The sequence below is a fragment of the Leptodactylus fuscus genome, chromosome 6, assembly GCF_031893055.1.
Source record: "Leptodactylus fuscus isolate aLepFus1 chromosome 6, aLepFus1.hap2, whole genome shotgun sequence".
Classification (NCBI taxonomy): domain Eukaryota; kingdom Metazoa; phylum Chordata; class Amphibia; order Anura; family Leptodactylidae; genus Leptodactylus; species Leptodactylus fuscus.
The window spans coordinates 3,092,200-3,106,144 of record NC_134270.1 but is presented as its reverse complement, the minus strand read 5'-3'; the positions used below and the strand labels follow the sequence as shown (position 1 = coordinate 3,106,144).

General features: G+C 44.4%; 1 protein-coding gene across 1 annotated transcript in view; it reads right to left on the bottom strand.

The window, feature by feature from the left end:
• Nucleotides 1-13,945, bottom strand: part of ABCA5 (ATP binding cassette subfamily A member 5) — an 84,995-nt gene that overhangs the window by 6,763 nt on the left and 64,287 nt on the right. Inside the window, exons 21-35 of the mRNA XM_075279253.1 lie at nucleotides 13,414-13,583; nucleotides 13,192-13,319; nucleotides 12,035-12,172; nucleotides 10,677-10,790; nucleotides 9,019-9,189; nucleotides 8,615-8,728; nucleotides 5,896-6,033; nucleotides 5,220-5,291; nucleotides 4,766-4,857; nucleotides 4,562-4,679; nucleotides 3,098-3,215; nucleotides 2,924-3,015; nucleotides 1,364-1,536; nucleotides 263-338; nucleotides 77-171 (exon numbers count right to left, since the gene is read on the bottom strand). Of these exons, the coding sequence (XP_075135354.1) occupies nucleotides 77-171; nucleotides 263-338; nucleotides 1,364-1,536; nucleotides 2,924-3,015; nucleotides 3,098-3,215; nucleotides 4,562-4,679; nucleotides 4,766-4,857; nucleotides 5,220-5,291; nucleotides 5,896-6,033; nucleotides 8,615-8,728; nucleotides 9,019-9,189; nucleotides 10,677-10,790; nucleotides 12,035-12,172; nucleotides 13,192-13,319; nucleotides 13,414-13,583 (1,809 nt within the window). The remainder of the gene's footprint in view (nucleotides 1-76; nucleotides 172-262; nucleotides 339-1,363; nucleotides 1,537-2,923; nucleotides 3,016-3,097; nucleotides 3,216-4,561; nucleotides 4,680-4,765; nucleotides 4,858-5,219; nucleotides 5,292-5,895; nucleotides 6,034-8,614; nucleotides 8,729-9,018; nucleotides 9,190-10,676; nucleotides 10,791-12,034; nucleotides 12,173-13,191; nucleotides 13,320-13,413; nucleotides 13,584-13,945) is intronic.

Sequence of the window (13,945 nt, the reverse complement as noted above, 5' to 3'; positions counted from 1 at the left end):
CATAACATGTAAGAGACACACGACAGAACACGGTGATAAAGCAAACACAAGCACAGCAAAGGCCAGCACTTCTCACCACATGCGCTGCTTCGCCTTGGAGTCCATGCCGTTGGAGGGCTCATCCAGCAGAACAACGTCAGGATTACCCAGCATGCTGAGCGCAAAGCACAACTGTGGAATATAGAGATTACACTAGAATGATAGAGCAAGCCCTATATAGGATAAGTTATCTACAGAGCAATTCTGATACGGCTCTATTCACCTTGCGCTGAGTTCCCATGGAGAGCTTCTTGGCTGGTTTATGGAGATCGTCCTTCATGTCTAGAGTCTCTGCTATCCTGTAAATAACGCAGTCATGAGAACGGAGGACGGTAATGTCGCTATTCACACCTAGCGATACTTCATCAAGTATAAGACTGATGTCTAATATGGCACACAATGATCTAGCCATTAGGCTTAGGGCTAGTTCACACGTGGGCAAAGGGGAGTTTTTTGACAGCGGATTTCGCTTCAAAATCAGCCCCTTTACAATGGAGCCCTATGTGAACAGCTAGCTTTTTTTTTCCGCTAGCTTTTTTTTCCACTAGCTTTTTTTTTCTGCTAGTTATTTTTCAGCTAGCAGAAAAAAGAAGCGACATGACCTTTCTTCAGGCGTTTTCCGCCTGAAGAAAGCAATAGAAGTGAATGGGAGGCAAAAACAGCGCAGGTTTTTTTCAGCGCGGTTTTTTGCAAAAAACCGCTAGCTGTTTTTTTTAGCCCATTCACTTCTATGGGAGGGGAAAACAGCCTGGCTTTTTTTGGAAGCGGTTTTTACAAAAAAAAGCTCCAAAAAAAGTCTGGCAATGTCAAAAAAAAGCTTCCTAATTAGGAAGCGGTTTTTTTCAGGACCAAAATAAGCCAGGAGGTTTTTACGTGTGAACTAGCCCTAAGAATTGTGTGCAGATTAGCTCACCTGCCGAAGGAGGAAAACTGTCTCTCTAGTGCCCCCTATAGGTAGCTACCCTCTAAGTCAATGTCTGACCCCTGACTGGAGATATCGGCCAATCATCTGTAGACAGCCATGTTTAGGAGTTTTGCTCCTCGTCAGTACAAAGTCTGGGTGAGATGTCTTGGACGCAGCTTTGGTTCTCCTTGAGAAAGTGCAAGAAATGCACCCAAAGCATCTTACCCTGCCCCCGACCATACTCGAGGAGCAAAACATAACAAACAGGAGTCTCTGGTTTCACTTACTCCCTAGTCATTAAAGATGGGTGCCCAGGCTCCTAACAAGCCGGGTTTGTTACTAATTTCCCATAAACGTTTAGGTTCAGGGTTCACCGCACAGCGTTTGGCCACTTTGTGTTAATAATACACAATCATTTACCTCTTTATTACTTCTTTTAGGTTGCTTTTGCTCATGCCTTTGATGGATCCGTAGGTCTCCAGGTGTTCCTCTAACTTTATCTCAGGCCAGAGGTGGTTAATTTGAGGAGAATATCCCATAAATCGTACTGGACCATTTCCTCGTTCTGTAGAGTCTGTATCACCTATCAAAATCTGTAAAGACAAGAACAACCAGGCGTCCTAATAGTAATGTAACATCTAACTCTATAGCCATCAGTACGTAACGAGAATCCTTACCCAATGGATTCTATCACTATAACTATTAGATCCCGTCTCTTCCCTATTAGATCCTATCCTTAACCTTTTTCCTTAGATCCTGTCTCTCACCTATAACGTTAGGGAGCCTTCACACGGAGTAAACAGGCGTGTATTTTTGCAAAATACACGTGTAAAAATACACGTGTAAAGATACGACTCCCATTGACTTCAATGATATTTTTTACACGTGTAAAAATACGCCTGTAAAATGTCACTGAAGTCAATGGGAGTCTTATTTTTATACGTGAATTTATACACGTGTATTTACTCCATGTGAAGGCTCCCTTAGATGCCATTTCTCAATTCTTACTTTAAATCCTATCTCTGACCTATTACCTTAGCTAATATCTCTTTCCTATTAGATCCTGTCTCTCACCTATTACCTATTAGATCCTGTCTCCTACCTATTATCTATTAGATCCTGTCTCTCATCCATTATTTAGATCCTATCTCTCACCTATTATTTATTAGATCCTGTCTTTCACCTATTACCTATTAGATCCTGTCCCTCACCTATTATTTATAAAATCCTGTATCCTACCTATCTATTAGATCCTGTCTCTCACCTATTAGATCCTGTCTCTCACGTATTAGATCATGTCTACAATCTATTACCTATTAGATCCTGTCTCTCACCCATTACCTATTAGATCCTGTTTCTCACCTATTACCTATTAGATCCTGTCTCACACCTATTACCTATTAGATCATGTCTCCTTTCTATTACCTATTAGATCCTGTCTCACACTTATTACCTTAGATCCTGTTTCTCACCTATTAGATCCTGTCTCTCACCCATTATTTAGATCATGTCTCCTACCTATTATCTATTAGATCCTGTTTCTCACCTATTAGATCCTGTCTCTCACACATTATTTAGATCCTGTCTCTCACCTATTATCTATTAGATCTTGTCTCTCAACTATTACCTTAGATCCTGTCCCTCACCTATTAGATCCTGTCTCTCACCTATTACCTATTAGATCTTGTCTCTCACCTATTACCTATTAGATCCTGTCTCTCACCTATTACCTATTAGATCCTGTCTCTCACCTATTACCTATTAGATCTTGTCTCTCACCTATTACCTATTAGATCCTGTCTCTCACCTATTACCTATTAGATCCTGTCTCTCACCTATTACCTATTAGATCCTGTCCCTCACCTATTAGATTCTGTCTCTCACCTATTACTTAGATCCTCAGGTAATATCTTAGACCACCAGTTAGACCACTAGACATTGTCATTTCTATCACTGTATTGCACTACAAGGAATACTGACCTGCCCAGCGTTTGGCTCTGTCTGCCCCACCATCATGTCTAGTAATGTGCTTTTCCCGGATCCGTTTGGCCCCACCAATCCAAGGATTTCCCCTGAAAACAACCAGCAATGTGAAATACACCACATAGATTTATACATATATCTAGGTGGAATCTTATCCAGGATTATACTCACCCTTTCTGACACAAAATGATATATTATTAGCCACCAGTTTTCTCATTGCCTTTCCAATAATGGTTTTGCCTCTTTCTTGGTATTCTTTGTGTAAACCACTGACCAGGACGGCCGGCTTCTGAATGGGAAACAATAGGAAGAAAGGTATTGGTTCCACACTGGTTTCACTTTAACAGTTCATTATACAATTCCTAGAACACCAAACAAGGCTAAAATTAAGTAAAAATAAGTCAAATCACCCTATACTACCTAGACTGCCCATAAGTGGTGTTCTGTGACTTATATACCACAATATATATTAATGGTCTATCCTTGGCTAGGTCAACAAAATGTGATCGGTGACGGTCTGACGCCTGGGACTCCATTAGATCATCTGGTTGGCAAGGCTATTTGGGCAAGCGCCACGTCTTCTTCCAAGCACACCAAGGGCGGTGCTGTACATATTGTAGGGGGTATGTTCCTGATACCTGGTCATGCAGTTTAGCCCTATTAAATTGAATGGGATTGTACTGCTTGTGCACCATGTGACTAATGAACCCAATATGGGACAAAGCAAGGATGTGTTCACACTCAGCGGCAGTATTAAGAAAAAAGAACGATCACCAAGCTCCATATTCACAGCAGCAGAACAATTTATAGGTGTCTTGTTCAGGCAAAATCTTTAGCTAGACAGCCATGTACACTTATCTGAACACCTCAGTCCTTTATGGGTTAATACTATAGACCATAAGGAGAAAGCTATCAGTGGCTGGTGGAAGATAGGAGTCTGCGGTTCAAGAATACTCTTGACTCATAGAAAGAATACTATAGGGCATGGGGAGAAGGCTGTCAATCAGCGACAGGAGGAAGAAAGGAACTTATGAATACATTGTTCCCCTAGAAAGAATACTATACAGCATGGGGAGAAGGCTGTCAATCAGCGACAGGAGGAAGACAGGAGCTTATGAATACATCGGTCCCCTAGAAAGAATACTATAGGGCATGGGGAGAAGGCTGTCAATCAGAGACAGACAGAAGACAGGAGCTTATGAATACATTGGACTCCTAGAAAGAATACTATAGGGCATGGGGAGAAGGCTGTCAATCAGAGACAGACAGAAGACAGGAGCTTATGAATACATCGGACTCATAGAAAGAATACTATAGGGCATGGGGAGAAGGCTGTCAATCAGAGACAGACAGAAGACAGGAGCTTATGAATACATCGGACTCATAGAAAGAATACTATAGGGCACACGGAGCAAGAGGGAGACAGGTTTCTACAGCTCATGAATTCACTAGACCTGTAGGTCAGAATGCTGGCAATGCACCAAAACTAATAAACTGCAGATTCTGCAAAACAACACCATAGAGACATTTACATAAAACACCACTGGAGTCAGAGTGTCACTACTACAAGTTGCCCTCGGCTGTCAGCAGACAAGTGAGGCCCATTAATCTCTTTCTGCTATCCCTAGTACTTACCTCGTAACCATTTGCGGCCATATACTCGCCAACTCTTGCTCTTTCTACCCGCACATCCTCGTCTTCATCTTCAGGGACCTCTGTGAACTTCCACATCTTTTGTTTTTTATCTTTCGTCCTGTAGGGATAACATTGCAGGATACATAAGTGATCCTTACATATAAGGGTCTATGAGAAGGATATCCAATACATGAAATGGCATACCTGAAAACCGGATCTTTTCTCAAGGATTTGCCTCCGTTCTTTACCTCCAGGTAGCGCAGAATTAATAGTAAGATGACACACTGGAGATAAGGCTGCAAAGAAATGTAAGAGTGTGAGTGTCATGTGTACAATGGATGCCGTATTGTGGCTGTATTTACAATGAAGGGACCTTAGTGCTACGGCAGAGACTCTGCTCCTCTCCTGACAAGCAGGGCAGAAACCGATTCCTATTGGATCACTATGCAGAAGCCTGACTGTTAGGAGAGAGACTGGCCATGTGCGTCCTCCAGTCCTTAGATCAGCAGGTGGAAGTTCACATTGCTATAAACTGTACCCCAGGTGATGTCATAATGTGTTAGTATAGAGCAAAACAAGCATCAATCCACCCCTATGAAACAGCATTATACATGCAGACAGGTATGCTTGCCATATGATTTCCCATGTTCATACTTACAGAGATCACGGACACCAGCACCCTTCCCAGTTGTGTGTAGCTGTTTTCATCGCTTGAAACTTTCCAAGACATCTGGAGCACAAAAATCACAATGTGAATCAGATGCAACTCTTACAGCCGTGCCTAAAGCTGCACAAGTTCAGGACAAATGTGGTTCGGACAATACAACCTCCTTGGCATTATTCTGCCTAGTGTGTGCTAGACCAGTATATATGGATGCATCATGTATAGTAGCTGTACGCTGGGGCCCCCTATAGCAAGTCCCCTACAGCATACCCTCTAGAGCAAGTCCAATTCCAACCTGCAGTGTTTCCCTGTCTGTTGCAGGAGACTGAACCCCGATGGCTTAGTTTTCTAGTTCCTCTATGAGCACTCTGCTGGATTGCAAGCTATTCTGAGCTGGGACAGCTTACCGCACCTTACAGAGAGCGATGCTACTTTGTGAGTAATTTGTACTTTTATGGGGTGTCCAGGAATTGGAGCAACCCATGCAGAGGCTTATGCTGGGGCCTTGATGCTGGAAGTCCTGCACCAATAACTAGTCTTCTGGCAACGAAGCCCCGGCATAAGCTAGAAAGGACGATAGAAACCAACAGTAGTGCAAATCTCAAAGCTGTAAAAAGAAACGTATTCAGAAATATTGCAAAGATTGCACACAATAATGAAGAGAACTTACCCTAGAAAAACAGATCAGGACACCGATAAGGGGGTAGATAGGAATAAAGATGGAAAACAGATCGTGGCAAACTGTAGAGATCAAATCGTTGCCTATGACGGAAGCCAGCTCGATGACAGTGATGGTGATGAGGCCCGTCTAAAAGACAAAAAGGAGAAAACGTGTTACTAAGAATGACCCAGCCGTGCTGGACGTGTGCGAGAGGATCACTTTGAGGCTGAGGTCCCACATAGTGAAATGCAGCAAAAAAAAAAAATGCAGTGGGAAAAAGTTTTTGCTGTGTTTTTCTCTGTCATTTTCCTTCCCCTAGTGATTCTATAAGGAATTACAATTCTGCAGCTAAAATTAACATGTTGTATTTTTTAAGCTTTCTTGCAAATTTTTTTGGCCACTAGGGGGCTGACACTAGGAGTAGTAAAAGATGTCGGCTCCACCTCTGGGTTACGCTCTCTCCACAGACACTGTGATAAGTCAGTTTTAGCCTAGTGTCCATAGGAGACAGACGTGACCTGAGTTATTTTGGGTGCAGGGGGGTCTTCAGAATATATGACACGCTAGTCGCAGGTACAGTGCTCTACCCCACCATTCTCCATAACGGCAGCCGGAATACTGCTCACCCCATTGCCACGTGTGAGGTCCACCATAGGGGGTGACCCTGTGAAGACTTCAGACAGGTGAGTATGAGCACTTACCCACCGCTGGATTTTTGTACTCACCTTTTCTCACTGTAATCATTGGGGGACACAGATTCTTGTTTTCTTGTTGTTTCAGTTCTGGGCTTTTCTGGCCAGTTTTCGGGTCCAGGACATAATGGTGGTTGTTGGTTCTGTGTCTTTTTCGGTTATTTGTGTCTTTCTACTACTGGGAGCGGTGGCGGCATCTTTTGCTTTTCCTAGTGTCAGCCCCTAGCGGCTAAATCTATACCCCATGGTGCTGTGTCCCCCAATGAATATGAGAAAGGGATTTTACACTGAGTACAGAAATCTAGTTGTTTTTTACATGTGGGAGGAGAATGCAGACTTAGGCTGCATTCACACAGAGTAACGCCAGGCGTCATTTGTGTGTAATTTGTGTCTTTTACGGCCGTCATAAAACATTTACATAGAGTTCTATAGGAAAAGACAGCCGTCATTTACAGCCGTCATTTACGGCCGTCATTACAATGACGGCCGTAAATGACGGCCGTCTTTTCCTATAGAACTCTATGTAAACGTTTTATGACGGCCATAAAAGACACACAAATTACACACAAATGACGCCTGGCGTTACTCTGTGTGAATGCAGCCTTAAAGTGTAACGTGGAAGTGTAAAGTGTCCCATTTTTTGGGCCGGAGTTATTGGTCACCATTTTTGTCATTCCTTTTTATTATAAAACAGACTTCTAATATTTGTACAAGTCTCTAACTGAGCTGTTACTAAGGAAAGTCTGTACATAGTTGTATTGTGAACATGTAGAAGTGAAGCATTTACCAAAGGGGAATGATCACTTCCCATGGCTGTATCTTCAGCTTCATAGCGTCTATAGGTGGTATCGTAAGAATGACAACATTCTCAGCTTTCAGATGATGCCAAGATTTAAAGGGATGCTATCATTGGATACCCTTTTTTTCTCGATCACTTATAGGAATAGCCTTAAGAAAGGCTATACTTCTCCTACCTTTAGATGTCTCCTCCACGCCGCCGTTTGGTAGAAATCCCGGTTTTCTTCGGTATGCAAATGAGTTCTCTCGCAGCACTGGGGGCGGTCCTCAGCACTCAAACAGGGGCGTGAGAACTCTCCAGCGACACCTCTATCTTCTTCTGGAACGGCCTCTTCCTGTGTCTTCTTCCGTCCTGGGTCTCAATCTTCTAGGCCTCGGGCAGATCCTGGGCCACAAGAAAATGGCCACTTACACAGTTAGCTGGAGTAAGCGTCCATTTTCTTGTAAGCGTCCATTTTCTTGTGGCCCAGGCATGCGTAGTTGGCTCTGCCCGAGGCCTAGAAGATTGAAACCCAGGACGGAAGAAGACACAGGGAGAGACGAAGATGGAGGCATCACTGGAGAGTTCTCTTGCAGCATTGGGAACGCCCCCAGTGCTGCGAGAGAACTCATTTACATACCAAAGAAAGCACGGATTTCTACTGAACGGCGGCGTGGAGAAGACATCTAAAGGTAGGAGAAGAATAGACTTTCTTAAGGCTATTCCTATGTGTTATCGAGAAAAAAAGGGTATCCAATGATAGGATTCCTTTAAGTCCTAGCTATAACACAATCTGAGATATCACTAGTTAAAAACACAGTCAGTAATTTGACCTTAATATGTAGCAGTTCGTTCAGTGTATAAAATCACATTCCCGACTGTTATAACTTGTGATATCTCCGATTATTTTACAGCCAGAGCTTTCTTCTGATACCAGAACCAATTTTCTAGGTATCATAAAACCGGAGACACGGCAATGTGAAGTGACCATCCCCCCCTCTGTGGTAAATCTTCAGTTGTAAGTACTACATTGAGTATATTATGTGTACGGCCAGAATCTCTGCCATTGCTTAGATCATTGCTTGTAAGAAATGTACAGCCTGCTTTTTTTTAATAAAAGGAAGTTTTATAGATTAATAAAGTATACACAATAGCAAAAAAGTGAATGAAACAGGAGTTACACTTTAATGTCCGTTGCTCTCATCCTGTGACGGACAATGAATAGCAATAGTGTGACCCCTGTCCTATGTATACATACCATGGAGAACAATATGGACCACCACTGCCGAGTGTCGCTGATTTGTTTGTAGGTGAAGGACACGACGTAGGTCAGGAGAACGGACGCAGGAACGAAACCGATTAGGCAGAAAGTCTGCAAACGGAACAGAAGTCACATTACAGCGAAATAAAAGAGCGATCTGACAGCCTGGACATTACAGGAGATGAATATTTGTACTGAATAATGTAACTCAACTTAGGAAAGGATAGGAATTCACTTTCCTTATAATGTAATACTGTACTGTTTTACTGGCCACGTGACGTCACATTCATAAGCCACGTGGCCTGTTTGTGCTTCAGTCCCATTAATATAGTGCTGTAGCGCCCCACAATGGACAGAGGACGTGCACAGTAACCTGGTGCTCTATCATTGGCATCACTTACCAAGGTAAAGAACGTCCCGATATACAGGTGGATTCCTTTATTGAATAAGAACAGGGTTCCCAGCATGATGACGAGGATAATAAAATACAGCGGAAGATCCACTGCAGCTTGGCCAAGCCAATAGGCCGACTGGTAGAGGCCAGACATCTTCAGCTGAGTGTAGGATTTCACCTTGTGAAGGAGAAGACATGTATAAGAATCACTGAATTACACTTATCATGCAATACCAAGTGCAAGAATCTGCAGGTGCCTAGGTGGCCGACGCACAGTCATGTGAGAGACCTTAAAGACATTTTCCAGCCATCTTATATTAAAGGGATTTAGGGGATAAAGTAAAAACTCATTTGAGGCTGGGGGTGGGGTATAATAAAGCAATAATAATCAGTCCTCAGTTTGGTGTCATGTCCCCCTTCCCACCATTCCAGGAAATACAGAGAATCAGGTGACCTCTGCAGCCAATCACTGGCCTTAGTGATCACATGTTGGGTACCGATGACATCACTTTTCTTTTTTTTTTTTTTGTAGATTGTGAGCCCCACATAGAGCTCACAATGTACATTTTTCCCTATCAGTATGTCTTTTTTGGAATATGGGATGGAAATCCATGCAAACACGGGGAGAACATACAAACTCCTTGCAGATGGTTTTTTGTCCTTGGCGGGATTTGAACACCAGGACTCCAGCGCTGCAAGGCTGCAGTGCTAACCACTGAGCCACCGTGTGGCCCCCTCGACATCACTTTTCATACATCATGTGACCACTGAGGCCAGTGATTGCCTGCTGTGAACATCTGACCCTTTGCACTAAAGCCTGGAAATCGTATCACCAGAACCGAGGACCAGAGGTAGGTCAGTGTCATTTCTATTTTTATTTTACCCCACCACCGGCCCCCATCAGTGGCGTAACTAGGAATGGCGGGGCCCCGTGGCGAACTTTTAACATGCCCCTGCCCCCCCCCGAAGACCTCGACCAACTGATCCCTACCGCCACCCATTGTGGACAAACATGAACAATTATCTTTTCAGACCCCAGAGTATAATAATCGGAGACCCAGAGGGATACAAACATAACAAACTATTGTTACTTACCTATCTCCTGACTCCCCTGAATTCTTCGTCGCTGTTGGCCATCTTCTGGGACGTCATGTGACCGGGGCCCTGCGTCGTGGGTCATATGACGTCACGCAAGTAGGCCAAAGCCTGCCTGGAGAGGTAAGTAACACAGTTTTGTATGTTCTCTTACCTCTCCCGGGCCTCCGATCGTTGTACTCGGGGGTCCAAAAAGACTCCCGAGTATAATAATAGTGCTTGTGGGGCCCGCGCTGTCACTTACTGGTCCCGGGCCCTGTGGCATCTGCCTCCCTGGTAGTTACGCCCCTGGCCCCCATTGAGTTTATAAATTAACCCCAGCCTATCCTTAGACTAGATCATGAATATCAGATGACTGGAAGACACAGGTGACAGAGTCTATTGCTTCCGGCTTCATCCATTATACCATTCCACCGCTGACTACTCTCTGAATGTAACGATGGCCACGCACCACGTCTCACTTATACGGAGCGCTGTGGGCTCTCTGGGGGTCTACAGATCAGACACTTATACCCTATCCCCTTGGTAGAGATTCAGTGTAAACCTTTGAGCAGTAATAATAATTCTCACCTTATGGTTGTACGTGTTTTCCATGGCGAAATATGGCAACATGCCCGCCGCGATAATCCCCAGATAAATGACCAGAAAATACAGCGTGGTTTTGAAAGTTATCTCCAAATATTCCTATAGATATAACACATAGAATTATTACACACATATCTATATGGGGGCTGTACAGTAGTGAGTATATGCAGGACCTGGTGCGCTGTATATACCTAGTCCCTGCCACATATACATATTATACATGCTCTATATACCAACATGATCAATTTCAGTACCTAGGCCTTTGTTGCTGATTGAACTTGCTCAGTTTTGTTTTTTTACCATTTTAAGACCGTTCTTTCTCAAACTATGTGACAGGTGGTGATATCAGAGACATCCAATGTTTGTTATAACATGTATATACATTGACAGCCAGTAGGGGGCGCTGTGACATACGAATATCAGTTTTTACCATGTCCCAAAAATGAGTTTAGCGCTGTAACCCAGATTTACTATTGAGAATACAACTAGACACTGGTGTAAACACGGCACCTCTTTGGCGCAATGTGGGGCATCTAATTTAGACTAGAATTTTTTGATGTGGGTGTGAATTTTCAAGAAAAAGGAGACGTGGCTTAGATGCGCCAAAATTGTGTAAAAAAAATTCTGGCACAAAGCAAGGCCTGCTTCACATCCGGACTCTGCTTGGGGACCCCCCAAAACCTATATGCATTATAAAAAGGCTAGCTAAGAAACCACAAGGACCCCATATAACAGGGTCCGTGTTTTGCTTGTAGTGCTTTTCTCTCCGCATGATTCGTGCCGACGCCGGGTCCGTGTGGTTTCTTAGTTAACCGCTTTTTAATGCGTATAGGTTTCCATTCGGGAGGGTCCCCAAGCGGATTCCCCAAATGGAATACCGAACGAAGATGTGAACCAGGCCTAAGCCAACTAAAGGGCGGTATAAATGCAAACTAGACAGTCTGAAGATACACCAGCATCAGTCACTTGGATAAATCTGATGCATTTTCATCCTGCCTGTCTACATCTACCTATTAATAAATCTAGGTCTGTGTGTTTTTGGCCCTGTGGTGTTTACAAGTGAAAGACGTGTTCCACCTGCAAAAACTGTGCAGAAAAATAGTGCACCACAAACCACAGCAAAAATGTGTGAACGCCACGACGAGCAAACGAATACAACTGGTTTCTACCTTGGTTTTCAGCTGGTCCAGCATTGCAAAGGTTAAAGCAATACTTGACAAGACCTGCAGCATCAGACACAGTGCAATGCAAGGTTATGGATGGGATTTGTCTGTACATGACAGGTGGGTTAGCCATTTGTATCCTCTGCGAGTGCCCCAGCCTTACATGGATGCCCTTCTTACCTGAGGAAAGGGGCTGCTCCACACCTGGATGCTCTCGTTCACGTGCAGCTGTCTGAGCAGAGTGTTACTGATGGTGTTAATGAGGACGGGCAGAGTGTGGACCATACTGCTATTGAATACCGCGTCATACGTGAAATACTGCAGGAGATGCAAGAACAAGCATGTTCAGGAGCAGTGGCACGTGTCTATTGTACATATATATGAGACATGCATCCAGGTGAGACACACATCACAGTGCCATCCAGGGATGGGTTAACACATTGGTGGGCCCTGTGCAAAGATTTAATAAGTTGCCCTCCCCCATCACCTAGAAATAACTGACCTGCAAAAATTATAATGATCCTTTAATGGCCCCCGCATAGTATAACGCCACTTAGTGGCTCTCACATAGTATAATGGCTCACCAGTGGTCCCATACAATGTGCCCCTTATAATGCCCCCACACATTCATGTCCTCTCACCCTCCCTGGTTGCCCCCTCCGTGTCACTACCCCCCCCCTTCTCCAAATCATACCTCCCTCAGGGTGCTCCTACAGTATCATGCTCCCCATGTTATCCACAGTATCATATTCTCCCACAATGACATGCCCCTCCTCAGGCTTCCCTCACAATATCATGTCCTCACCCCAGGTTGTCCCCCCACAGTTTCATGACCATCCCCCCAAGGTTCCCGCCACAATTTCGAGTCCCTTTATTCTTCCAGGATGCCCCCATAGTGTCATGCCTCTCCCCTCTGCCCCTCCATCCCCCCCCCCCCCCACCCGGAGTCTTCTAGGAGCAACAGGCTTGAAGTAAGTGATGTCACTACATTGTGCCCAGGGCAATGGGAATCAAGACAGCGCCTGGGTGGTGAAGCAGACGGCTCCCAACTTTATCACTGGCTTCAGCTCATCGGCATCCAGATGGCGCCACTGAGTTGGGTTAGCTCGGACCCAGTGCCCTGCACAGCAGTACAGCAAATGTAGGACTGTCCCACTGTCCAAAGGGGGCCCCCGCTACCATAGAGCCCGATGCAAGTGCAATGTTGGCCCTATGGATAAAGCGTCCCAGGTGCCATCTGACAAATGTCTATGTAAAGGATCCCATCCACCACCACATAGGTAGCCGATATATGCTTATTCATAAGCAGGCTCTGCTCACTACTTACACCCTCATACCTTTCCTGATCTGGAGACATCCAGGGCCCCATTGTGAGGAGCCACAGAAATGTAGTCGCTTCCATTCATCATTTCCACTTTTATCTTCTGACTCCTCAGGGCCTCTATTAAGTCGTCTATATTATCACCTAGGGCGGAAATATACAGCTATAAATGTGCAAGTCCGGAGAGAGAGATACAAATAGACGGGTAAGCGCCCCCTGCAGTGACTCCATACACTACCTGTAGAGCTCTGCACCAGCAGGCTTGTCATATACTTCTGACTCTTCTGTCCTGGACGCAGGAAATACAGATCAGGGGAGAGTCGGATATCGATGGAGGATTTGTGATAATACCAGTGTACGATATTTATCGCTGCCTGGACAGCTAAGAACAGAAAGAGAAAAAGCGACCTGAAAGAGAAGCAAATGTCAGGTAAAAGGCTCTGAATCCGTCCACATTGCAGCAGAGAGATGTCCATAGTCACCGGTACAAACAAGGATTCCTGAAATCTTAGCGATCATTTTATTTCCACTATTTTTTGTGTTTTGTATAATTTTGACAGTCTAAAACTAACAGGATAAGAAGCAAAGTGCATTATACACTGTCTGCAATTCCATGCACAGCCTTGTGGCTGGGGGCGCCACTGTGCAGGAAAAACAGAATGCAGTGCTAAGTCAGTCCCGGGTTCCATTTTTTTCTCTTGGAGGTTGGACCCTAACTCATTACAAGGTGGAGGCATAGCCTTGCAATACTAGATGGGAATATCCTTCTA